At 44.7% G+C, this 26,475-nt stretch overlaps 2 protein-coding genes across 3 annotated transcripts; both read right to left on the reverse strand.

Moving 5' to 3' along the window:
* Positions 1-695: 695 nt before the first annotated feature.
* On the reverse strand, positions 696-15,466 carry doc2a (double C2-like domains, alpha). The gene is made up of 11 exons (XM_029509542.1): positions 15,174-15,466; positions 11,091-11,423; positions 8,934-9,013; positions 6,984-7,058; positions 6,729-6,838; positions 6,335-6,461; positions 6,175-6,234; positions 2,895-3,097; positions 1,979-2,060; positions 1,676-1,772; positions 696-1,278 (listed from the first exon to the last, which is right to left on the reverse strand). The coding sequence occupies exons 2-11, from the start codon at positions 11,416-11,418 to the stop codon at positions 1,142-1,144; spliced, it is 1,299 nt and encodes a 432-aa protein (XP_029365402.1). The 5' UTR covers positions 11,419-11,423; positions 15,174-15,466; the 3' UTR covers positions 696-1,141.
* Positions 15,467-25,381: 9,915 nt separating this feature from the next.
* On the reverse strand, positions 25,382-26,253 carry nupr1b (nuclear protein 1b). Of its 2 annotated transcripts, none has more exons than XM_029509565.1 (3): positions 26,118-26,253; positions 25,904-26,036; positions 25,382-25,749 (listed from the first exon to the last, which is right to left on the reverse strand). In XM_029509565.1, exons 1-2 carry the CDS (start codon positions 26,212-26,214, stop codon positions 25,912-25,914), a joined length of 222 nt encoding a protein of 73 aa, XP_029365425.1. In that variant the 5' UTR covers positions 26,215-26,253; the 3' UTR covers positions 25,382-25,749; positions 25,904-25,911. The 2 variants fall into 2 exon arrangements, with proteins under 2 accessions (XP_029365425.1, XP_029365426.1); XM_029509566.1 differs by having other exon boundaries at positions 25,382-25,774.
* Positions 26,254-26,475: the final 222 nt, after the last annotated feature.

Below are 26,475 nucleotides of genomic sequence, written 5' to 3' on the forward strand. Positions count from 1 at the left end.
GGTCGGTCAGCGAGGAGCAAGCGAAGACAGTAAACGTCCAGAGACCTGTGACCTCTGGACAACATGCTGCGGCTGGTCGTGCCAGTAAAGCAGTTTAGAAGAGTCAGACTGCTGTCTGACTGTTTGTCATGCAAATACACTTAAAATGATGATGGACTCTGAAGTGTCAGTTTGTGCGTCTCATGACTTCTGAGTCAGCAACACTTACTGCTCAATTTGTTTTCTGTCCAGGAAACCAGAAATGACTCTTTATACCACACAAAAGACACAAACCAGCTCGTTTACATGTAAACGTGATATACATTAGAGCTGAAACTGTTTTGAACGCAGACACACAGCATGGACCTGCAGACCTTCAGAACAGGTGTCACACACTTTTTGTTGGTCCGTTCATGACATATATGTGTCCAGAATTTCTTTCTTTTTGGTGAAACCGAAGGAGTGAAAATCTTAGCATTTAGTGATAAGGTGACCCGAACATAGACCTGGACTGCCTGTGAAATGAAGCCAAAGCCTTAAAACTTCGATCTATCTAATAACTGGTTTCAAAGAAAGAAAATTTGGATTGAAGTGTATGGGAAAATGGCCCTACTTCTCACTTCATGGGTGGTGTCATACTGGTCCCAACAGAATTTCAGGCCTGGACGTAGAATAGCTGGGCCATACCCCAGAAGGGGCAAGAACAGAGACTGATGGGAGCAGTGGACCTGGTCCGGGTCCAACCATGCTAAGGCTTGTGAGGTGGATCACATTCAGTTCTGGGATGTTGCGTTGTTCTGTTGTGCTGCTGGCTCTGGGAAACTCTGCATGTTAGCTTGTTAGCTTAGCCACAGTTTACTCTGTAAAAACGTATTTATCTGCTCACGTGAGTGCAACATTTAGTTGGACACAATCATAATATTTCTAAACAATAAACATGAAATGTTTTCTGCCTTGTTAGCTTAGCTTTGTGGATGTTTCACATTGTATCGCTGTGTTGTTGAGGTGGACTAACCCTTTGACATCACACACACCTGACAGGGACGTATGAGGTCAGACTGCAGGAGTGAAGATGATTCTTGATGTTGAATAACGAAGGCACATCACCCCCCAGAGGACCCCGGTGATCCTGGACCAGGACCAGGACCAGGCAGCTGGAGGGCTAGTCGTGGCTGAAGGTCTGCGGCAGCTCATTGGTCAGAATGTGCCACCGCTCCACCTTCGTCCCTTTGTTCTTCAGACAGTCCATCCAGTGACGGAGGGCGTCGCCCTGACTCTGACCGCTCAGACAGAGACCGCCTGAAACAAACACCAGAGGTGACACTCCGTCTTCATGTCTGTCAGTGAAAACTCACCTGATGCTCATCGACCGTCAGAGCAAACAGATTTTAAATCCTCCGTTTGATGGTTTCAACCTTTTCCGGCTCTACACACTTAAGGAGCTCAGAGAAGATCGAACCTTCAGGACGGAGCTGACAGTGAAGAAACTCATCTGACTGAAGCAGGTCAACGATGTGACGCTCTCATTGTTCCTATTTCTGACACAAACAGCTCCGAGCTGCATTCATTAAACAGCAGAAACAGTCTGATAATCAGACTGCAGATGGTGACTGAATTCATCTAAACAGCCTGTTGGTTTATGATTATTGACCCTGACCCTGTTCAGATGGCCTTTGACCTGTTGCTGGTCTCTCACCTATGAAGTCGTTGGAGCGTCCCAGGTCGTAGTCCCACACTGTCACCTCCAGAGTCTTGTTGGCCAGCTCCGACACAGAGATCTCATAGAAGAACTCCTGCAGGGATCAGATCCAGCAAAAACCGTTCTGGTTCATCATTCAGAGATCTTCTCAACAATCCCAACAATGAACAGTCAGGTTCTTTACACCCACCAGCCAGAACACCAAGACCACAGACACAGAAGGACACGGATCATCTGATCGCTGTGGCGCCTGTCGGTGGGTGGGGGGGGCACCTGATGGGAACTCATTACATTTCTTACCTCGTTGAATTCAGGGTTGAGAGTTTTTTTCATCACTGCTGTTTTGTGTTTGGACTTCTTCTCTAAGTCAGGCTTCAGGTATCTGAGAGGAAGGAAGAGGAGAAAGAGCAAGAGGGACTCATTCATTATTCATTTCTATTTGTCAGATTAGTCTCTCTCTTTCTGCTACAAGAAGCAGCAGTGCAAAATGTCGCTGATCTGCAGGTTGAGTTATTTTTTAGAATAAGGCTGTTAATATAATATTTGATATAATGATTATTCTGTGATGGACTGGAGATCTGTCCAGGGTGAGCTGGGATTGACTCCAGCACCTTCACAGAGAAGCGGTAGAAGAAGGTTGGATGAAGATATTGATTATTCCTGATGAATCACTTCGGGCTGTTAATGAGATGAAAGGAAATGGTTTCCAAAGATGATGTTACTTTCAGACTGAAGCTGTAAATCATCATAAATTAAGTGCTGATTAAAAACAAATCAGCCTGAGACAGTTGAACAGTCAGTACAGTGTCGGTAGAGAACAGAACCGAAGCTTCATCCTCAGTGCAGCGGCGCCAATTCTCCAGATAGAGCCGCTCTAATCGAGTCTGAGCAGTTATTCTAGCAGGTGACAGGAGGAGACCACGGTCACACTGAGCTGCCTCCTCTTCATCACAGTCAGAGACAGAAGCCAGGAGAAGCCTCACAGCCCTGATGGTCCTTCCTGCTGGGAAACAGATGCTGCGTCTTCTTCAGCTCTCACCTGTGTCCAGGATTTAGATTCCACCGGCCTTCTCCTGAACGTCAGGAGCTGGACTCTCACTAAGACAGATGGAGTCTGTGCTCAGACCTCAGACCCGGTTCAGCTGGTCCAGGACTGAATCCTGAATCCTCCTGTCAGTTAAAACCTGCAGACAGTTTTCACGTTAATGTGTCTTACATTTTGACGTAGGGGTCGGAGAACCCGTTGACGTCCATGGCTGCCAGGTGGGCGCATCGCTTCACGCCCACGCACAGACCGCCACCACGGCGGCCTTCAGCTCCTCCTCCATCCTGGTCCTCCAAAGTGAGCGGAGGCAGGAACTGCAGGGACAGCAGAAGACGTCCTCTCTCCTCCAGACTCTGCAGCTGCTCATTCTCCCACTGTGGACCAGATCAGAGTTTGATTAGTTTGGGCTGATCAGTTTAACAATAATTGATTGGCTGGATTAAGTTTGTAGATACTTTGAGGATTTTATTTATTTCCGTGACTTCATGAAAACCCAGAACAGATAAATTCATTTAAAACTAAAACCGGTAAGATCTCAGTGTTGTGGCTTCCGTCTGGACATTCTGACTCAACATTTCAGTGTCCCCTGAGAATATCCAACCTTCAAGGGGCAGTTTGTCCACAGCTGGTGGTCTGTTCTACGTCTCTCAGAAAAACTGGACGAATGAAGATGAGTCACGCAGCGGTGAACATCGTTCTGTTGGCCATCGGATCCTGCAGGAAGTCTGGTTTAATCCACAGACTCTATAATCCTGGACCTGAACTCTGGTCTGGAGAGCCTATCTGATGACCATCACGGAGTGACAGTGTATTGAAATCTATGGGGAAAACCTAAATGTTGGATCTGTATGACTTTCAGATTTATTTTCAGTAAATGTGTCTGAGAGCCGAACTTCACACTGACTGTTTTCTTCTGTTAGACCTGAAAGTAACGATGAGATGAGTTGATCTGTTTAAATCTGTTTGCTGATTCATGCCGTTATACACCAATCGGCCATGAAACCATGACATCATAATGACGCTGCGACAGCACGACAACATGATGGATCACGAAGGTTGATCTCCGCCTTCAGCTTCATCTGGAAATAGACTGGTGTTTTCTTCATGATGAGCTGGTAATTTTATTTCACCCCAAAAAGTGAGAAAAGGTTTAAGTGAACCAGGTTCATTAAAGCTCGTCCGTCTTTGATCTGATCTCTGTGGTCGTGACAGACGCTCAGAAGATCGATTGCTTAATCATTTATCCTTGTCTCGCCCACACTCTCCCCCATCCTCCCCCCTGTGGCTCTATTAGCTCAGCCTTCACAGGGCTGGTCCTCATTACAGACCAGTTCTCCTCCAAGACTGTTCCCCTTTTAATGCTGATCCATTTGAACTTAAACAGAAGGTTGAATTTGATTTTTATTCCAGTCGTTTCTTTCCTAAGTGCCTCCTAACATCAGATGGTATTCAGCTGCTTCCCACCATCCTTCAGAATGAAACTACAGCTAAATAAAGTCAGAAAATAAGCAGATCGATGGCTTTTAGTGGGAGTCTGCGCAGCTTGGCTGGATTCTCTCCCGCCTACTTAAAATCGGTGGGAGAGGCTCTTTGTAGATGAACCCTGAGCTAGATAAGACTGGAATGGAGTGAGGCGTCAGTCCGGTCCTCGGTATCTGCTCTCATCCACATTTCAATCAACACGTTCTCCCGCTGGAGGAAATGTCAGGCTGCACATGTGAAGTCGGCAGGAGCCCTCTGTCCCCTTTTTGGATGGGGCCGATTGAAGAGATGGTCAGATTCAGCTCCATCCGGAGACACAAAACAAACTGAACTGGACAGAGACTGAAAATATCACTGAACCTTAAACATAAGACCTGAAGGGCGTTTGAATTTAGAGCTAATTCGATGCTGAAATCAACACGCAGCCCTGAACTTCTCATTCTGTTTGCTGTCACTGACAGTTTGTAATATTATTGTAATAATAAATAGAAATATTATCAACAGGAGATTTGAACTCACTGACTCCAAAGCAAAGCTGCTCTAAAACATCACAAACAATAACACACCAGGCAGAGACGCAATCTTTAAACCACCAAAAAAAGATGTTTTCCAGCTGTAAGTGGAATTAATGCAGAACTTCAGCTGGAACATTTTCCTTCTGTACGTAAACAGAGGAAGCTCTCATGTTAAAGAGGATAAAGGAAATAAAGATTTCTGTGGACTGAGGCTAATGAGCTGGATTTTGAACTACTTTGAGTTTAATTGGAGTTTTTAAGAGCAGACCAAATGGGAAACACTCAGCAGACAGTGGTTCTGAGAATCTGTTTGCTTCGTCGTGGTTCGTCAGCTGCCCGCAGATCAGCAGACACACAAACACACAAACAAACGAAGGTGAGTCTGTCGACAGAACTGTTTGTCACTGAGTCAAACTCCAGAAGGACGGATCACACAACAAAACACCTCCATCTTTGATAAAACCCCTGAACAGAGACCAAAAAGGTCCGAAAACAAGCCCCAGTCCAATAGTACTAAATACTAAGTACTAAATGGAAACATAAATAGAATCCTTCATTAATCTCCACATGTATTTATTTCTGGAGGCTGTTGGTTCCAAATGCCACATCCATTTCTCGCTTTTTGTCTTTCTCAGGTTTCCATCTGTCCAGTGAAAGCTGGACAATCAGTCGGTCGGACTCGCTCACTCAGTTGAGCCATGATGAAGATGTGGTGTTTGTTCACAGTTTGATGTCGAGAAGGAAACTGTCACCTAATGTGTTTTCACACTTTTTTTTCAGACAAATCTGTGACGTAGAAAAGAGATTATGGGATTAAATCAGATGTGTTGGAAATGAAGCTTTTATTTTTCTTCTCTGGTTGTTTTAGTCACGGTTCACTTCTCTCTGACAGTAAACCTGCTTTCATTTCTAATTTTCCCGATGTGTCTCCACACTGACTGACAGGTTCTATAAGCCTCTTCAGCTCGTGTCTGTTTGAAGCCTTCAGACGGAGGAGCCTTAATGACACAACTCTGAGCACGACCAGAGCTTTTTACATATTTACTATTCAAACTGCTCGTCACTCTTCTGTTTCTCCTCCGACTCTGCTGCTGTCGACGTTGACTCTTATTAATCTGGACGCCTCTCTTATCCAGATCTACACACTCTTCTGCTTTTTAGTGTGCAGTTCTTTCTTGTGGATCCAGATCTGGTCTCAGATCTGCCCTGATGTCTCACACTTTGAGATGTGAACAGAAACAAGAATTCAGTTTCCACCTCAGAGGTCTTTGACTGATGCTCTCTGTGAATCTTTTATCAGTCAGTAAAAATGCAGTTAACTTGATGGATGATGGACATTTTACATGTTCAGGACCAAACCTCTGCGAGGTCCTGATCAGTATGAGCTGAAGCTTCCAGTTAATCTTGGTTTTTAAACTAGTACACCAGATGGACAGACGGATGGACAGACTCACCTCTCTTAGGTAGCAGGAAATCCCCCTCAGAGCTTCACCCATGGCAGTGGGAGACGGCAGCTGGAGCAGAGACAGAGACATTAATGTTTCCTTGTGAAGTTGAAATAAAAACATGGCCGCCAACTCCACACAGCCCGAAGAAGGAAACAGCTGTCCGTACTGGAGGAGGATGTTCCAGACAGGTCCGGAAACGTTTGGTCTGATCTGGTTTCACACGTTTCAGAGGAACCCGAGACTCCCCGATCAACTCATTATGAGTCAACTTGTCCTCGTCACACACCGACAACCTGCAAAGGACACAGGAGACAGGAAGCAGGAAGTAGGAGACAGGAGACAGGAGAGAGGAGGTAGGAGACAGACGAATCAGATTTCATCATCACTTCAGATCTTCAGCTTCAGTTTCTGCCACTTTTACTGCTCCTGGTTTTGTTTCCGTGGACACACAGTTCTGTCCCTGACTGTCCCAACATGACCTGGAGGAGTCCAGTCTTGATCCTGGTCCTGGTGAACTGAACCTCAAACTGCTGCTAATTGATATTCACTCACACACACACCTGAGCGTCTTCCTGTGCATGTCTTCCTCTGTGATCCCGACGTAAGTGAGAGTTTCATTCCAGACTGGATTCAACGAATTACGGATCGTCTTCGTCTTCAGCTTGTTGGCCTTCAGGACACACACACACAGATTTCAGGCTTCCACTTCTCAATAAGTTCTCAGATGTGTTTGAATCCTGCCTGTTTTGTATAAAGTGGACTCAGTCAGACCTTCAGACGAGTTGAATGACTGATGTTTCAGGTGGACGTCTCACCTTACAGGCTCCGGGCAGCAGGTGCAGTTTGACGTACGGGTCGGACAGACCGTTAAAGTCCATCGGCTTCAGGCCCTGAGGACACAAACAGGTCAGCTGTGGGTGACTGCACGTGTGCAGCTGTTCATATAATTAATAAATACATACAGATACAGAATAAATCCTGAAATTAATAAATTTCAGTAATAAATGTAGAAACATGTTGAAGCAGGTGGAAGTATACACATTACTGAGCTAGTAAATCAATTAAACAAAGATTTGTAAGTAAGAATTTTGGACACAATTTATGATAGTTATTTCAGGATTTATATCAGGACTGTAGTTATTAAGTTATACAGTCACTGTTGATTAAAATGGCATCCCGTAGTCAGGAAACAGAGAATGATGAAGAAAGATTGTACTGACAGCTGTCATGGTAACCAGAATTACACCCACCCACAAACAGGTATCCGTGGTAACCAGGTAATTGATATTATTCACTTCCCTCTCAGTGTCATGATGTCATGGCTGACTGTCAGCTGACTGTTTTTATGAAACAAGTAAAGTGTTTGACAAACTGATAGATTTGGTCCTTTTCAGACAATAAGCTGCAGTTCCAACCTCAAAGAGTATATCAGGACCCTTCAGGTCCCTTCAGGACTCTTCCGGGCCCCTCAGGGCCCCTCAGGGCTCCTCAGGACCCCTCCAGACCCCTCAGGGCCATTTCGGACCCTTCAGGACTCTTCCGGGCCCCTCAGGGCCCCTCAGGGCTCCTCAGGACCCCTCCAGACCCCTCAGGGCTCCTCAGGACCCCTCCAGACCCCTCAGGGCCATTTCGGACCCTTCAGGACTCTTCCGGGCCCCTCAGGGCCCCTCAGGGCTCCTCAGGACCCCTCCAGACCCCTCAGGGCCATTTAGGACTTTTTGAACCCCTTCTGGGCCCCTCAGGACCCTTCAGCACCCTCTTCAGGGCCCCAGACTCTGCCTCACAGAGTCAGTCAGTGATTCAGGACTCAGGAGACTCTCAGGTGAACCTGACTGGACTCTGCTGACCTCAGCAGGACTCACATCATCCTAAAAAATGGCTTTTTTCTCGCTGCAGCTCTGACATTTGAGGCAGCGGCGGTCCTGATGGATTTCCGATGCGGTCTGACTGAGACCTGACGGACTGCCAACTAGACACACAACTGCAACGATGCTGAGATTACACTGCACACACAAACACTTCTGCTTCTCAGGATCGGTGTCAGGGCTGGTGTGGGGACAGAAAGGAGACATGATGTTTAACTGCCCCACTATTCTGAGCGTGTAAATCTGCCTTCATGCCTTTAACCAATCAGAGTTCTCCTTCTTCCTCTCCAGCTGTTATCCTCCTACTTCGATCAGCGACATTTCACTCAGAGCTCAAATGAAGAATCTGAAGAAGATCAGCAGGAGCTCAGAACTCCGTCTCAGATAATGAAGTCATTCCTGCTCCGCTGCGGCTCCTCTCTGAGATGACGCTTCTCTAAAAGCTGATAAATCTTCAGGCTGAATCAGAGTGAATCAAACGTGCCTGATTCAGTCAGATGTTAGCAATAATAACTGACGACCACAGACAGGTGTGTGTGCGCGTGCTGCCTGAGGCGTCATGTTTACAGGTCAAAGAGACGAAGCAGGAACAAACACACAAACTGCTGCAGTCAAGCTTCCTCTGTGTGTTTTATATCAGACAGTAAACTGGACAGGTATCCGTGGTAACCAGGTGACACTGATTCCCTGGTTACCGTGGATACCTGTCAATGGTTGGGGTCTGTCAGGTGAACATTTAGTCCTGAAGTCGATGTTGAGGCAGAAAAGTGGTCCAATGTGACGATCAGAGAGCTGCTGAGCAGAACTCCTGATCAGATAAAGGTAGAAACAACCCGAACACATGAGAGGAACATTCAGAGTGGATGTTGTCCAGTCTGGCGGCGGTGGGGGCGGCCTTACCTTGGCCCGGAGGATGGTGCAGCGCAGCTCACTGGAGCTCTGCTCGTATCGCAATTCAAACTCCAGAGTTCCCAGAGCGGCTGGAAACGACAGACAAACACAATTATCAGAGCTCATCCAAAAAAACACAAAACCAGTCAGAGTCTGTCAGCAGGAACAGGAAGTGTGTGAAACAGCAAATTGACTGCAGCAGCATCTGTCACATTATCTGAACATCACACATCGACACGGAAAATCCTCCTAACAGCAGAGCCAACACATCTTCGAGGCTGGTTTCATCCGTGAATACAAACTGTAAAAACGCACAAACACATTCATACAAGTGACACACTGAACTAACACAACAGCAGCTTATATAAGACCGAACATAGACCGACAACAGTCTGAATCAGAGGATTACAGCTTTATTTAGACACAACTCATAAATACCAGCAAACCGCCGTGTACACAACATGTTGTGTTTTCATGTTAAACTGCTCTCTGTTATGCTCTCACAGAAGGTGTGAAACAACAACAGAGACACAAACACAAAAGGACCCAAAACATCCAAACGGCAGCAAAGAGACACAAAAACGGAGAAACAAGAACGCACAAATAAACGAAAAATGAGTCACAAGACATTAGATGAGCACAAACACACACAGGAAGTCCATTGTATGTTCATCTCAAAGGTTTCTTTAAATCAAACGTCACATCTCAGTCTGTAAAGTGAAGAACCTTCAACCTTCATTCTTCTAAAGACTGGTTCTCCAAAGACGTCAGAATGTATTGAAATCTATGGGAAAATGTAGATACTTCTCTCTTGATTTAAACTTTTAGACTGTTTGGAGCTTTAAACCTGAGTGTGTTTCTGAGAGGCAGGAAGAAGCTCCCGAGTTTCTGAAGTAATCAGAAAATGAAAAACAGACTGATGGACAGACAACACAAAAAAATATTTCCACTCAAATGTTCTTATAGGTTGTTTTTTAATGCTCACAGTTCATTTTCACCCACTTACAGTGACTTCAGACCGCCCGGAGCAGAGACAGCTGCTGCTGTAACAACTCAGCACACAAGGAAACACAATGAAGCACAACCCAAAGTCATCGACACACAGCAGTGATGAAAGCTGGGCTTCCTTGTGACTCAAAAGGTCTTTCATGTTTGATCAAAGTGGAGTTTTGGTGACAACAGACTGGCTGTCAGCCTCCGGCTCTCCGATGAGCCTCAATCCTCATTATTAAAAACTGATGACTGCAGAACTAATCCCATAACAAATACGTGCTAATGTGGAAATTGAAACACTAAAAACCCTAATTGGTCTATTTTAGAGGGATCGGAATCAGAGAAGCCTGAAGACACACTGAACACAAAAGCTGCTGTGAGGACGGAGCCATTTATCACAATTTATTCTCCCTGTGCCACTAAAAGGATGATGGAGAGCGTGAAGAACACAACGAATTCTCTGCTTAGAAAGCTCATCAGTCTTCAGGAAGAGAAGCCTCAGCGGACCACAAGTGGAAGAGTCCCTACTCACACGTCTGGCTGTTGGTGCATTATTAATGATATTTTAACATAAAGACAGGAATTATTCATCAGCTTCTTCTCTGAGCTGAATTCTGCAGAAACAGTAATGTGAGCTGTAGCTGCTCGGATAAATTAGACGTGTTTTCAGTGATGGATCACAGATGTGTCGCTGTTTGATGTTTACAGTCTGTACGATGATCAACATCATCATCAACCATCTTAAGAGGCACATTTCCTGTTTTTAATTGTAAAAAAAGTCTCACGTTCAGCATCATCTGATTCAGTCCGATCAGTTCAGACTCTGAATGTTTCCATCTTCTCTACAGAAAGGTTCCTCTCATGTGTTTGAGTCGTTTCTATCTTTATCTGATCAGGAGTTCTGCTCAGTAATGATGAAAAATCAGCTCCAAATATCTGATTGTCTTTATTCTGTCAGCACAGTAAACTCAGAAACATACAGGACTGATCCAGAGACTCTCTAATTGGCTGTGACATCACCCACCGGAGCCAATAGGAGCGCACGATGTAGAAACGTGACTCTGGACGTCACTATCAAAGATGGAGGATGAGAATGGACGGATAAACACACAGGAGGAAAGCAGCAGAGCTCTACACACACACAGACACACACATGCCAACAGTGAAGCTCACTGCAGTCGTCACTGTCAGAGCTGTTGATCTCCACCGACGTGTCCACGCTGCTGGTCAGAGACAACGAACCGCCGCCACCAGGCCTCCCATGGGCCAACAGAGGAGACAGGAGCTGAGCCCCACCCATCCCTGAGGCCACGGAGCCGGGGCTTAGAGCCAAGGGTGAGGAGGAGGGGACAGGGGACACGGCGGGGTTGGGGGAGGTGGGGGACAGGCGGGGGAAGTAGGCGGAGATCTGTCGGATGGGTCTGATGGGGCCGGGGCAGACGTCGATGGCCATGTGTTCCTGGATGGAGATGCTGAGCTTCTTTCCTCTCTGCACCGTCATAGAGTCTGAAAACAAACAACCACAGGGGGTCAAAGGGGCGGAGCTCTCCACCAGATCACATGACCTTCGTACACAGAAGACTAAAAAGTTCGGTTTCAGTTACTTTATTTTCACTTTAGATTAGATCAGGTTAAGTTTGAGTTCAGTTTAACTGACTGCTCAGCATCGTCTTAGCTTTAGTTTTAGTTTTAGTGACCTCAGCTCGTTCAGGGCAGGCAGGTTGTGGGTCAAACATTATTGTGTTAACATGAAGACAAAATGGAGGGGCAGCCTGATCATTAGTGGACCCGAATGGACCAAGCTGGGAGACAACAGCAACACAACGATGATGCAGCAGCTGCTGAGCAGAAGGTCACCTGATTGCTCCAACACGGGGCGGCACTATTTCCTGCAGCAGATTAATCCACCGGTCTTAAAATCTGGACAGAACGTGACACCTGTGGAACAACGGAGGGCACCAGCTGGAACACTGGGCTGGATGGTTTTGATTTAAAGTTGGTTCTTAGCAATGGATGATTCCGTCTGATGGTTCCCAGATGAACCGGGGCATTTGGGATGTGCTGGAAAGAAGCTGAACATGTAATATTCCTGTGAGGCCTGAAGCTCAGAGTCGATTACACGTCGGTCCCCACCAAACGTTAGAGCTCGCTGCTGTGCCGCCTCAACTCAACCATTCAATTTCTGAACTTAATGGAAACATGCAGCTATTTTTAGGCCTGTTTTCCAGGTCTGATAGAATTTAGCCCCGACAGCATCCTGGTGGCCTGCAGCTTGTTGCTGACATATGTAATGAGGCCTGTTTATTTGAGAGGCAACACATGAAAACACTTCGATTGGATGTGTGAGTCCGAGTTTATCAGGATCTGATTGGAAAGTGAGAAACGGAGCAAAGTGTCGCAGCCAGTTTATAACCACGAGCTCTGAAGGTGAACGAAGGGAAAATATATCAGAAGCACATTCAGGAAACAGAGATCCTGATTCAGGCTTCAGTCCGTCTGCTCACAGGTCGATTCAAACACAGAGAAGTTACAGAGCTAATTCAATTAAACAGAAAAAAGCCTTTCGTCCTGATTTAGAGCTGAGAGTCGCAGCAGCTCGTTCCAGATCTGTGGAGCGTCTACAACTAAATACTGTTCCTCTGGTATCAGTCTGAATAACAAACAATGAGTAAAAACTCTCAGAGGGCCAAAGTCTCCTTGTTAGAGGACACAGAACAAAAAGCTTCCTTCAGGAAACCAACTCGTTAATTTCAAATACTGAACCGGGTCCAGATATCAGAGCTGCAGCCAGAAGAGCCTTCATCATGAGAAGCAGCAGGAGACGCTGATGATGAAGGACGAGGACAAATCGGCGAAGATGGTAAAACAAGCTGAGAAACGGGTGTCTTTGAGACACTGCAGTCTCAGATCCAGAATCCAGACTGGTCTAAACCTGGACCTGGAGTTTGGGTCTGAAGTGAAGTCAGATTGCATTGACGTCTATGGGAAAATTTCCCTCAGTATCCCTGATTTATTTGTTTTCCTGGTGAGTTTCATGTAAACTCTGTAAAGAGACAGATGTGTCTTATGATGAGTCAAACATAAAATGGTGTGATATTTATTCAGATCTGTATGTCAGTATGACACATACCTGATTTATTTTGAATTTATTTAGAAATGAATGAATGTAAATAAATGTGAGCTCCTTTCTCATGAGTTGGACTTTATATCTTGTGTCTCTTCCCGTTCTATATGTTTGTTTCCCTGGTGGGTGTTTCAAGCTGGCTGCTGTTTCACTGCCATCATATTTAATTTGGGGGGGCAGCATTTATCAGCTAAACATTCTCCCACATGAGAGTGAAATCTCGTGCTTGTCCAGTGATGCTGAGGCACAGTGAGGAAACTGAACTCAGCAGTGGAGAGTAAATCTGAGTGGAAAATGTAAATCAGAACATGTTAACTGCTTCTATCTGTATCGTCACCCCCCCCACCCCTTTCATTTCTCCCCTGGTGCTTGTTTCTGACAGTCTATGCTGCTCTCTCCATTAGCTGTCTCCCCCTCACTCACTCACCTCCCCATGTGCAGGTCATTCACTGCACTGACATCATATAAGTATGGATGAGTGCTAATGTTGCCTATTTGTGAAACAGCCTGAAAATAAAAATCATTCATCTGGAGCCAATCCCAGCTCACTCTGGTTGAGGGGCGGGGTCACCCTGGACAGGTCTCAGACAGACCTACGGACAGTTTAGAGTCACCAATGAACCCAAACAGGATGTCTTCGGACAGTGGGAGGAAACCGGCGTACCTGGAGAAAACCCACACAGACACGAAGATAAATCTGAGAGAGACTCATCTCCCTCAGTAAACAGATATTTACTGAGATAATAAATCACGGAGAAGGGGGGACATTTTCCCATACACTTCAAGACAATCTGACTTTCAACAACCAGTGGCGTTGCTGCCTGATTGTCAGAAAGAATGAAGGCTCTTCAGTCTAAATCAGTCTGAGTATAAGTCTGAGTGTAAAATAAGAAAACCTGTTTCTCACTTACAAATGTTGGACTGAGTTCAGACAGATTTGTAGCGATTTGGGTGAAAATCAAACCGGTCTGTAAAATGTTTATTTCCATAATGATGTAAATAAACATTTCCTCATTCTGAAATAGAAAACACAATCATGTTGTAATTGGTTTCTGTTTGACTTGGAGAGAAATGGAAGTTAAAACCTTGTTGATGTTCACAGATGATCATTAAAATGATAATTATTGTGGAGCTGCAGCAGCTGTCTGATGATTTAGTCCTCAGAGTTCACATCTAGACCACCATCAGCTGACGATTCACGTTCTTTCCTGTCAACACTGGCTGAAGCCCCGCCCCACTGTGATGTCACTGCAGACACACCCACAGCAGGAAACTGAATCTGAATTAACTGATGTGTGAGCATCTGACTGGGAATTTTATCATTTCTTTCGTAAAATAAATGATAAAATTCTGTATCACAGCTGAACATCCTGCAGATCCAGAGTCTGTCCAATAACTCTCCTTCATTCAGCGCTTTTCACAGAAAACAGGAGGATTCAGAGATAAACAACAAATCAACAACAAATCACAGTTAGAGTTAAATCAGAACATTTTACCTACAACGTGACTGAACAGTGTCAGCTGACGCTTAAAAGCCTCCAGTCAGAAGAAACCATTTTTCCCATTTACTTCAATGCAACCTGATGTCTTCTATGGGAGGAAGACGGAATCATTGATGTATTTGTACTTATTACTTATTTCTGTTTAAATCAGATGCGAAACTGGTCATTAATATAATTATAACAAATAATCATTTGCTTTCAATTAACAACAAACTGTGAACACAACAAACTGAGCACAAAACTAAATCAAAGTTGGTCCAACAGAAACAGTGTGTTTCTGAATTGCGGCTTCCGGTTTTAATTTGGTTACATTTCCTTCATTAGAAAGACGCCTTTGATTTCAATAAGAGGACAAGGAGCCCCGTAAAGTCTGCTGCTGAACAACCTTCAAATCTGAAAACTAAAAATATCCAATAAAATCATATTAAGTCAAAAATGTTTAGTTAAATTATATTAAAGTAAAATAGCGACTTTCCATCACTGATTTTTCAAACATGGCAGCAAATGTGAAGAGATGAACAGACAGAAGAGAACGAGAAGAGATAAAGACTGCAGAGATAAAAATGAAGAAGAGAGACGTGAGGAAGAGGAGGAGATGTGCTGAGGAGGAAGGATGAGGAATTTTCTTACCTTTGATTGTGAGTGGAGGAGATTCCGACACAAACAGGTGGATGTGAGTGCGTGAAGGTCGCTCCAACTAACAGGTGGTGAGAGAGGCAGCGAGTAGCCAAGTGGTCGAGAGAGGTAGAGGAATGATGGAGGGAGAGAGAGAGAGTTTAACCCTTTGTGCTCTGTGCTCAGGGTGTTAAATATTCTCAGAGCCGCCTCACATCCATCTGAACGCCAACAGTGATGAAGCCCTTCCTTTGATCAGGCTGCACATGGATGAGATTAACTCTCCATCATCCCCTCTGGGGGGGCAAGTGGAGTAAAACAATGTGCCAACAGCAGCACCTGCCTTTCTACTCCTCTGTGTAATTTATGGTTAATGATGCCTAATGAGTGTGTGTCCAACACACACACACACCATCACACATCATGTAAAGCTGCAGCCTCCTCCCTCCTCCAGGAAAAGGGTGGAGAAGATCTGCCCCCCTCCCCTTTTCCCTCCTCAGCCTTTTCTCTCCTTTGTTTAAAATCTGGCCCCCCAGCCCCTGATCATCCTCCCCCTCCTCCTCCCACGCTCTCTTTTCTCTGACCCCCCCATGCATGCTGAGTAACGAGGGAACCCTGAGATCTGTTTAATTTCTTCTCTCTCTCAGTCTCTGGTCTCCGGTGTAACATGATCCAGAACCCAGCAGGTCCATCCCATTAAAAATAGGCTGCTTCTGTTCTGCTGGATCTGGTCTTGTGGAGTCCAGATGGAGCCGTGTCCTTTTTTTATGCCTTTGCTTTTTCCACCAGCTGACAGACTCAGACCAGATCAATGCAGGACGAAAAGCTGCTCCTGGATCTGCTGAAGGCGTTCTTCTGAAGGACACACAAATTTCTGATCAGAACCAATCCACTTTGGGCCAGTTCCAGTTTGGACCTGGGGAAGAGATGACACTCTGATATAGGAGCATGATGATGCTCCGGTCCTGGTCCTGGAGTTCCTGTCCAGTTTCTTGGATGACCTCTGACCTGAGAGGGAAACTTTTTTTCTCTGTAACTCATCGGCGACAGAAGGCGTTGAAAACTGAGTCATTTCTACAGGAAGCTGCTCTGAGCTAACTGCTAACATTAGCATTACCACCAACTCCACCAATCAGCTGAGGCTTCGTACAGAGTGCATTTAAGCCCCGCCCAGCTCTCCAATGACTGTATTGTGTTAAAGTTACTCTTGTCAGGGTTAGGGTTGTGTTAGGGTTAGTGTCTGTTGTCAGGGTTAGGGTTGTGTTAGGGTTGTGTTAGGGTTAGTGTCTGTTGTCAGGGTTAGGGTTGTGTTAGGGTTAGTGTCTGTTGTCAGGGTTAGGGTTGTGTTAGGGTTGTGTTAGGGTTAGTGTCTGTTGTCAGGGTTAGGGTTGTGTTAGGGTTAGTGTCTGTTGTCAGGGTTAGGGTTGTGTTAAGGTTAGTGTCTGTTGTCAGGGTTAGGGTTGTGTTAGGGTTAGTGTCTTGTCAGGGTTAGGGTTGTGTTAGGGTTGTGTTAGGGTTGTGTTAGGGTTAGTGTCTGTTGTCAGGGTTAGGGTTGTGTTAGGATTGTGTTAGGGTTAGTGTCTGTTGTCAGGGTTAGGGTTGTGTTAGGGTTAGTGTCTTGTCAGGGTTAGGGTTGTGTTAGGGTTGTGTTAGGGTTGTGTTAGGGTTAGTGTCTGTTGTCAGGGTTACCCAGCAGGTCCATCCCATTAAAAATAGGCTGCTTCTGTTCTGCTGGATCTGGTCTTGTGGAGTCCAGATGGAGCCGTGTCCTTTTTTTATGCCTTTGCTTTTTCCACCAGCTGACAGACTCAGACCAGATCAATGCAGGACGAAAAGCTGCTCCTGGATCTGCTGAAGGCGTTCTTCTGAAGGACACACAAATTTCTGATCAGAACCAATCCACTTTGGGCCAGTTCCAGTTTGGACCTGGGGAAGAGATGACACTCTGATATAGGAGCATGATGATGCTCCGGTCCTGGTCCTGGAGTTCCTGTCCAGTTTCTTGGATGACCTCTGACCTGAGAGGGAAACTTTTTTTCTCTGGTTCAACACAACAATGACCTGCCCCCCCACAGCATCAGTCATGTCCGAGAGTCAACTCAGCCCTTAAACACAACACACATTCACTGATAAAAATGATGGTTGATTAAGCCAACACAACGTAGTGTTACTGTGTCCTTTACATGATTAACACAAACTTAACTTCATCTGGACTCACGATCATCATCTGAGACATCAGAACACCATCACACATTCATCATCTGTCTGAGAAAACCCCCCCACAAATTTAAGAAACTGAAAAATACATTTTTGGAAACTTGATGGAAGAGCGCTCCTTTATTTCCCTTCAGACTTGGTCAAACTTTTACAAATCAATCTGAGACAACGTACCTGCCTCCAAAGCCATGGTTACCGTGGTAACTGCCACATGTTGGGTGGGATGGGGGAGACATGGTGTCATGATGCGGTGAAGTTTTTCCCTCCTCTGCGTTCAGGGAGGAGCAAACAATGAACTCATCAGGAAACTGAAATCTGGATCATTTCCTTCACATCATGTTTTGGTCTCTTGTCACCAGCACAATGCATGATGGGAAACACTGCCTGGGCCGGATGTACACTCCTTTTCATAATGAACAAAGGGGCATGCTGTCCCCGCGCACCAACAATAAAATTTCCCCAATGGCAAAAAAAGGAACTTTATTTTTCTCCTGAGTGAAGACGGAGACAGAAAACAGGAAGGATGAAAAAATATATTTTGTCCCTCGGGTGTCTTTTTAAGAGAATAACAACCATCAGTGTCTCCATCGGCGACAGAAGGCGTTGAAAACTGAGTCATTTCTACAGGAAGCTGCTCTGAGCTAACTGCTAACATTAGCATTACCACCAACTCCACCAATCAGCTGAGGCTTCGTACAGAGTGCATTTAAGCCCCGCCCAGCTCTCCAATGACTGTATTGTGTTAAAGTTACTCTTGTCAGGGTTAGGGTTGTGTTAGGGTTAGTGTCTGTTGTCAGGGTTAGGGTTGTGTTAGGGTTGTGTTAGGGTTAGTGTCTGTTGTCAGGGTTAGGGTTGTGTTAGGGTTAGTGTCTGTTGTCAGGGTTAGGGTTGTGTTAAGGTTAGTGTCTGTTGTCAGGGTTAGGGTTGTGTTAGGGTTAGTGTCTTGTCAGGGTTAGGGTTGTGTTAGGGTTGTGTTAGGGTTGTGTTAGGGTTAGTGTCTGTTGTCAGGGTTAGGGTTGTGTTAGGATTGTGTTAGGGTTAGTGTCTGTTGTCAGGGTTAGGGTTGTGTTAGGGTTAGTGTCTTGTCAGGGTTAGGGTTGTGTTAGGGTTGTGTTAGGGTTGTGTTAGGGTTAGTGTCTGTTGTCAGGGTTAGGGTTGTGTTAGGATTGTGTTAGGGTTAGTGTCTGTTGTCAGGGTTAGGGTTGTGTTAGGGTTGTGTTAGGGTTAGTGTCCATTGTCAGGGTTAGGGTTGTGTTAGGGTTAGTGTCCGTTGTCAGGGTTAGGGTTGTGTTAGGATTAGTGTCCGTTGTCAGGGTTAGGGTTGTGTTAGGGTTGTGTTAGGGTTAGTGTCTGTTGTCACTGCCTGCATACACAAACTAATGTCCCACAGCTGCCGTGTGGTGGGCTGATCTACTAACAGGGTAAAGAACCCTGATCTGAGTTTTTAGAAGAGTGTTATCGGCATTAAAAATATTCCTAACAAAAAGGAACATAAATAACAAGCAGTGAGTCCATGCCAAGCTTTTATTAAAATATCTTGTAACAGAAGGAGTGTAATTTGATAAAGATAATAAAGCTGTGGGCATTAATTATTCTGACTCTGAGGTTGCTGAAGCTAACCGAGGCTCACGTACATCCTCCCAACAACGTTTTAACCCCATAAAGTGGCAGATTTGAAACGTTTGGGTTCTAAAAATCTATTTTAAAATGATGATGTGGCCTAACTTTTTATCTCTCAGGTTAAATGATGTTCTTACCGGGGGACGCCATCAGGTAGATATCGTTCAGTGGGAGTTTGTTCTCCGGGACAGTTAGCGTGTTAAAATCATCTCCTGACATGCTTAAATTACGTTTTACGCTAACTACTGGTTCGTGTTCCCTTCCGGTGGGCGTGGCTTTCGGAGTATGACGCGTTCCGCTCGGTCCCCTGGTTACCACGGTGACCATCAATGGCTTTTGCCACGATCTTTCCGCGAAAAGTTGAAATGCATCCTGGGAGTGCAAAAAGAAGAAGTGGCGGGAAATGTTGTGCTTCTTCTTCGGTTTAATGGCGGTTGGTGAAGGAGGAGTTGTTCTGGAGGATCCGACTCGAACACAGAAGAAGAAGTCTCATCGTTATTTGTCGTTCAGTTTGTGACGTCAGATCGTTCATTACTGGACTCACTGTTCATTTTTTCCTCCATCTTGTTTTGCTAAGTTCAGAATGTCATGTTTGGAAAATCAATATTTTTAATAAATATCACAATTTTACCTAAAAAAAAAAAACATAAAAACTCAGCAGACAGCTATTTTTGAGAAGAATTTTGGATCACAGCTGTCAGAGAAAAGATGGCGGAGAAGCCTGTCCTTCCCCCAGTCAGCTGACGGCGTCCTCAAACTGACCTGATTCTGTTATTAACAGGAAACAATCTGCGCACTAACAGGCTGGCCGTTAATATCATTCACAAACCCCTCAACATAACTGAATAAGAACATTCATGCTAATTATTCAACGCAGTATTTGTGGGAATGTCGGACAATAAATGAACCATCCGAGACCAGCAGTCCAGAAATCAGACAGAAACCACCCCGATCAGCTCAGCTGCTCCTGTTGAACAGCTGACTGACTGCTTTTTGAGGAGTTTATGTTTTTTAATCTGTTTCTATTGAAAAAATAAGATATTATTATTGTTTTTGTTGTTGGATTTATTGTGTGGCTGTCGGAGGCGCGGTGAGTCTGATGTGTGTTTTATCTGTGCGTCTGATGAAAGAGGAGATCACAGTGAGGTTCCTGTCAGGGTCTCATTCTTTATTTATCACAGACTCAGCTGCTGCCCCCCGAACAGAAACACGCCGGCTTTTTATGAAGTCACTTCAAACATGACGGGAACACTGGCGGACGATGATGGACAGACAGATGGACGGATATTAAACTCAGTCAGAAGATAAAAACTGATTCAGATGTGAAGTTTTTCATCCATCAGTTTAAACAGATTTTCCTTTAAGACGTCGTCCGTCTGTTTGTTTTTGATCAGAGAAAAATAGTTTTGGAGGCATGAACAAACATGTCTCATGTTGCCTCGTAGCCGGAAGCTTAAAAGTTTCCTGTTATTGTTTCATAAATCTCATAAAGCCATGTTGGTGCACAGATGGAAACTGTCTGAGAGGATTTTGTGTTTCTGAGTTTCAAACCAATTGTTGGCTCTTCCGGAAGATTCTTTTGGTTCTGAATCTTTTTACAATTCACCGCTGAGACAGAAACACAATCCGATCAGTGTTACACTCACAGCAACGAACAGGATGTGACGTCAGAGCAGGAACAAATACAGGTGTCAAGGGTCAGGGCTGGTTTGTAACTTATTTCCTTTTTGTAAACTCACTAAGTGAAGAGTCCAAATAGGCCAAACAAAGCATCATGGGAGCGAACAGATCAAACAGCACAGGTGTAACACATCAGGGCGCAGACAGGAAGTCAAGTCACCACAAGACACACGAGGGCGGCTGCTCCAGAATAAAACAGGAACTCACCCAAAAGTCCAAATCAAGAGTTCAGTTATTAAAGTTTGGACCTTAAACACTTAAAAAAAATCCCTTCTGTGGTGTGGTGGTCCTTTCTGTGTGGTTGTGAGTCTTTATGTGGAGACAGATAGATTTATCTGAGCGGATATTGATCTTATTTTGGCTTTAACCTCCATGTTGGTTCCGGCTTACTGAAAATCTACCAGATCGTCATCTGTTGCCCAGATTTCCTTCGTCTTCAGACCTGGATCTTTGTGGTCTCTGGTCTTGTTCCTCTTCTCCTCAATACATGATCCTCAGACAGAAGCTGGAGTTCCTCCTCAGGTTGTTCTTCATGTTGCTGGGCAGACTCTCTGCTGATTTAGGAATTGATAAATATCTAATGAAGCTGTGTTTGGATGACAGTGTGTGCTTGTCATTCATGTTGTGTGTGAGTTGTGTCTGTGCTCCAGTGTCTCCGGGTCACGTAGCTTCTCTCTCTCTGAGCTTCATTATTTCCTCTCAGGCTCTTCGTCTTGTTCTGTTTCTGCTGAATTTACCTCCGAGAATTGATGTAACTGCTCTGCTTTTATTTTGACACATAATTAACTTGAAGGAAGCAGCTTCCTGTCAATACACAATAAATCACAGCAATCAGAGAGGTTGTCTTTGAACATTTGTGTATAAAAATAAAAAACTGTCTGCATGTTCCTGCTGATCATCTTTGTCATCGGTACATCGTTATTTTTGTGAGTCAGGATGAAATATTTTCACTTTTATCTGTGAATTGTGTTGATTTTATAAATTCTGGTCACATCTGTCTTCACCTCCTGCCTTTAATATTGCAGACAAGCAGAGACACCATTCAGAGCTCTTCAGAGTGAAACAATAATGAACTGAACGTGGAGACACTAATTCGCTTCATTAGTTCAGTTGGTGGGCAGCATGGTGGCGTAGCGGTTAGTGCTGTCGCCCCACAATAAGAAGGTTGTGGGTTTGGTTCCTGGCCTGGGTCTCCCTGTGTCGGCATGGGTTTCCTCCAGTTTCCTCCCACCAATGTTAACTTGAATGCGAGTGGTTGTTTGTCTCTGTTGGCCCTGTGATGGACTGGTGAGCTGCGATTGGCTCTGGCAGCCCCATGACCTGGATGAGGGTGAGTTGAGACTCATTAAATTGATCTGATTCAGTTCAGTCTTTGGGTTAACACGTTTTTATTGAGTCTTTGTTCAGACCTTCATAAAATTAAAGCTGTTATTAAATCAGCTGAAGAATCAACTCATGTTGGTCTTTTCGCTCTTTCTTGTGTGTTTGTTGCGTCTCTCTCTCGTTGATTCTGGATGCAGAGTGATGGTTCTAATCGTCTGACTGGACGGAGCAACAAATCCCAGTTAAAGGCTGCCGTGCAGCTTTACCAATGCTGGTATTAGATTTTCATCAGTTGTAAATCTCAGTGATGCGTTCAGGAACAGTTTTATGTGTTTCAGCTGGATGTAAATGAGACACCAGACGAGTGTGTGATGGAGAGAGAGAGAATGTTCTTCTGTGTCTCTCTCTTTTATCCTGTTTTCAGTCTCCAGCACGTCTTCAGCGTCGGCGCCACTCAGGTGACATGATAGTATCCATGTTTCAGCTGCAGCACTGTTGTATATTTTCAGGTTTTGTACTTGTGTCATTGAATTGAGTTACATTTATTTCTGTTTGTCTTCTTTCTTAAATTACTGAGAGCTGCTGAGCCTCTGCTGAGGGACATTTTCCCATAGACTTCAGTAGAGTCTGACTGTGGGAACGGTGGAGTCTCCCCCTGGTGGCCAGAAGACAGAATGAATCCTCATTCAGGCGGCCCTTTAAATAAACTGCAGTTGTTGTTGGTTTTTTCTTTTTTAGGTGGAGAGAAAGAATTTGACATATGAAACAACAAAACAATAAAATAATCAAATCTGTTTAAACAGCAACAATCAAAAGCTTCTGTCACACAACAGCAGGAGCACAACAAGATATAACACAACACGAAAACAACACACCGTCAATCATCACAACAACGTTTATGTGAAGATGACTGATGGAGCTGCTGTATTAGAACTGCCTGCTGCCACAAACACATCACATAGCTTTTATTAAAGTGTGTGTGGCAGACAGAGACCCTTCCTTTCACATAAAGATGATATGAAACAGTTTTATAAATAAAAAAGTCTCAGCAGAATGTTTGGGCTGTTTGGGTTTAAGGTGCCGTCGACGTGTGAAGGAATTCCTGAAGGTGTGAATGAACTGAGGAACTTTATTAAATGAGTAAATACTTCAGTTTGAACCTGTGACTCCAATCAAACACACAACAACACAGCCGAAGAGGAAGCATCACAACAAAACGCACACTGAAATTCGAATATATCAGGAGACGAAGAAATCAGAACCAAGAAGACAGACTGGTCTCAACTTGGACCTGGACCTGAACTCTGAAGAGCCCTGAAGACCACCAAGGGGCAGAAAAAGAATTCAGACTGTAATGAAGTCTATGGGAAACTCTCCCTCCTTCTTCCTGACTCATTAGCTCAGTGAACATTTTTCTTTTTAATCCTGTATTTAACAACTGGAATATTATATGTCAAGATTAGGAATTTAACAAATCAAATTCTAGACTTTGTGAACTTTAAGGAAAGTAAAAAAAATAAAATAAAATAAATTTAGTTTGTGTGTTTCATCCAAGCTGCTTCTTTATATATTTCTATCATTATATTTATAAAATGATATTTATTTCATCTTAAACCTTAAAAACTGGGAGGTTTCCATCTGAGAAATCAGAAATCTGCTCAGACAACCTGATTTTAATTTGATTTATGAAAATTAATACAGGAAATGTCAACAACAACAACACAAACTTAAACTTCACCTCCTCCCCCATCGTGCACTATGAGACACCACACACACACACAGTATCATATTACATATAACATCATACAACAGAAAAATCTGAGGTCTCTTTTGGCGATCCTGAGGACTAGTTGCTAGGCAACCAGGGGGAGTTTCTAAAAGCACTGGTACCTCCTCTGCGGGGGGGGGGTGATGTATTATCATATGATGGGACTGGTTATGTAACGTCATGTTGGATCGTATCCTTCTGTAATCCTGATCCAGATCCTGCTGGTCTACAGGCGGTTTGGCTCCGCTCTGACCCAGGACAGTCAGTCAGGATTAGGTCTGGACTGGATCAGGATCACAGTGCTTCTTTAAATCCAGCTCCGTTTGTGTTTTTTCACTTTTGGAAAGAACCCATGTGTGCTCTTTAATATTCAGCCTCTGAGGTCCAGCTGGATGTTTCTCCTGCAGGACTTTGATCTGGTTCTGGTTTCAGGTCAGACTGATCCCAGACAGAGACTCTTATTTCAACACAAACAGGCTGCATTTAAACACATGAAACACCAAAGTGGCAGTAGACTGACAGGAGAGAGAGCATCGGCATTTAGACGGACTGTCCCTTTAATAACCTGCTCATTGATCCTGAAGTTGTGAGTCTGACTCTGGTTGTTATGTAACTGCAGACTGTTGTGTAACAAAAACTGCAGCTCCGACAAACTTAAAAGTTTCTTCAGAGAGGAAAAAACGATCCTCCATGACAAGGTGGGGTGGCACACACACACACACACACACACACACACACACACACTCTGCAGTGAGTCCAGACTCAGAGTGTGTGTTGCTGCCACCTGCTGGTGGATCCAGACCTCTCGGCCTGCAGAATGAAGACCAGGTGAAGGTCCACCTTCAGACCGTCCGGTGAGAAGAACCGGAGGCTAAAGAAGAAGCTCTTTAAATGTGAAAATACTTAAAACAAACCAAGCAGCACCGTGATGGTCCGATTCGGTTTCCCCGGTTCCGGTTCCCCTTTACGCTGATTTACTGCTGAGTCGTACGTGGTTGCTAAGTTACCGTGCGTAGTTACGGAAGAAACGCAAAAAGAAACACAGCTGGGTGTACGGAAAGCTAAATGGGACAAACCAATGTGTCGGTAACTGATACGTTATTTATTACATTAAAACAGTAAATTGAAAATGCATTTGTTGGACCAATCACTGTCAATCTTTGTGTAAACAGATCCCAGCTAGCATAGCTGTGGGAGAGTAGCCTCGTTAGGTAAACCTCACTGCCGGATCACTTACACTAGTTAGTCGATTCAAAATGGGCTAACGGCTAACTGGTTAGCATGCTGGACCGCCGAAGTGATGACATATTTTTGACGAATGACGTTATTATTGCTCACCATTCATCTGGAAAAGGGCGGAGCGACAGAGATTGACATGTCCACCGGTTGTTTTTAATAATTCACGTTTGTCCCTTTTACCATAATGATGATGGAAGCTGGGCTGGTGCCGTTAGTGCATGGTTTAAATCAATCATCCATTCACTGAACACTAAAAATGTGTTTTCCAGGAAGCCTACATTATCTGTTATCTGTTGCCTATATTAGAGGCCATAGGCCTCCATAACTGTCATTGTGATGATCAACAAGTGAAACTGTTGCATAGACACAATAACGATTCAGCAACAAAACACGGTATTTATTTTTTCATTAAAAATGATCAACAAACCAACAGAAATCACAAATGTGTAATTACCTGTTTACCATTAAAAACAATGACTGGCAGTACCGAAAGAAATAACAGATGATCAGACCACGTCATCAATCATTTTGTACCACTTCGCTTTCCGTAGAACCAGCTGTTCTGGGCCGGTCCTGTGGGCGGAGTCGAGGGGAAACAGGAATTCCCATTGGGAACCACACCGGCTGACGAACAGCTGGAACATCTGGATCTGTTGGCTCCTCCTCAGGTGGTCCGGAACCATCCGAGCTCAGAGACTCTCCTTCTGTCAGGGTCGGTGTCCGTGATGAGCCGTCCGAGAAGCCCTGAGTCCACAAACACACGTTCTTCCTGCGTGAGCACATTAAAGAGCTCCATTTGGAGGACAAATAATCCAACAACAGACTAAAACATCAAAAGTGAACAAACAGTTAACTTCTCTTCCCGTGACGGCGTGATGACGTCAGATGATGACCTCACCTCAGTTTTCACTCTTTCTTCTTCTCGCTTTTCTGCAGTTTGTCCACGAGCTTCCTCTCGTGCCCGGCGGGAATGTGTCTGTTGGTGTTCTCACTGGCCTCCTTCTTGGTGCGGCCTTTCCGGGCTGGGCCATCTGCCACACACACACACACACACACACTCAGTCTCAGGCGCGCTCAGGTGACGCTCACCTGACTGTGCTGACGTCACTTACCTGTGTATTTGTCGCTCAGGTTGTAATATTCATATTCGTCATAATACTGATCTTCAAATGTTGTTGGCTTCAGGTTCTTCACGTCCACGTGACTCATGTTTGTTTCTTCTTCTTCTTCTTCTGCGGGACGGCGGGCTGCTGTGGATATATAGGCCGGAATGGAGCTCCTCCCCTCGGCCACAAGCCCCGGCCTGGCCCGCCCCTCCTGGATCAGCTCAAAGTTAAAAACACAAGCTTCAGTCTGATGTTTTTAATCCACTTCACATGCTCCAGTTCCAGAACAGAACATTTAAAGAACATATTCCTGCTGGATTCAACTCATGTAAAGAATCAGTTTTGACCAGGAAAAGCAGGAGAC

This window comes from Echeneis naucrates, chromosome 8 (assembly GCF_900963305.1).
Source record: "Echeneis naucrates chromosome 8, fEcheNa1.1, whole genome shotgun sequence".
Classification (NCBI taxonomy): Eukaryota; Metazoa; Chordata; class Actinopteri; order Carangiformes; family Echeneidae; genus Echeneis; species Echeneis naucrates.

Bases quoted from the DNA above. Each gene is read 5' to 3' on its own strand.
- doc2a (XM_029509542.1), bottom strand. From the start codon at position 11,418: ATGACGGTGCAGAGAGGAAAGAAGCTCAGCATCTCCATCCAGGAACAC. The intron at 6,462-6,728 runs GTGTGTGTGTGA...TGTCCTTTGCAG, and splicing joins ATGCACAGGAAGACGCTCAG to GTTGTCGGTGTGTGACGAGG. The intron at 1,279-1,675 runs GTGAGAGACCAG...TGTTTGTTTCAG, and splicing joins ACGCTCCAACGACTTCATAG to GCGGTCTCTGTCTGAGCGGT.
- nupr1b (XM_029509565.1), bottom strand. From the start codon at position 26,214: ATGAGTCACGTGGACGTGAAGAACCTGAAGCCAACAACATTTGAAGAT. The intron at 26,037-26,117 runs GTAAGTGACGTC...TGTGTGTGGCAG, and splicing joins CCTGAGCGACAAATACACAG to ATGGCCCAGCCCGGAAAGGC.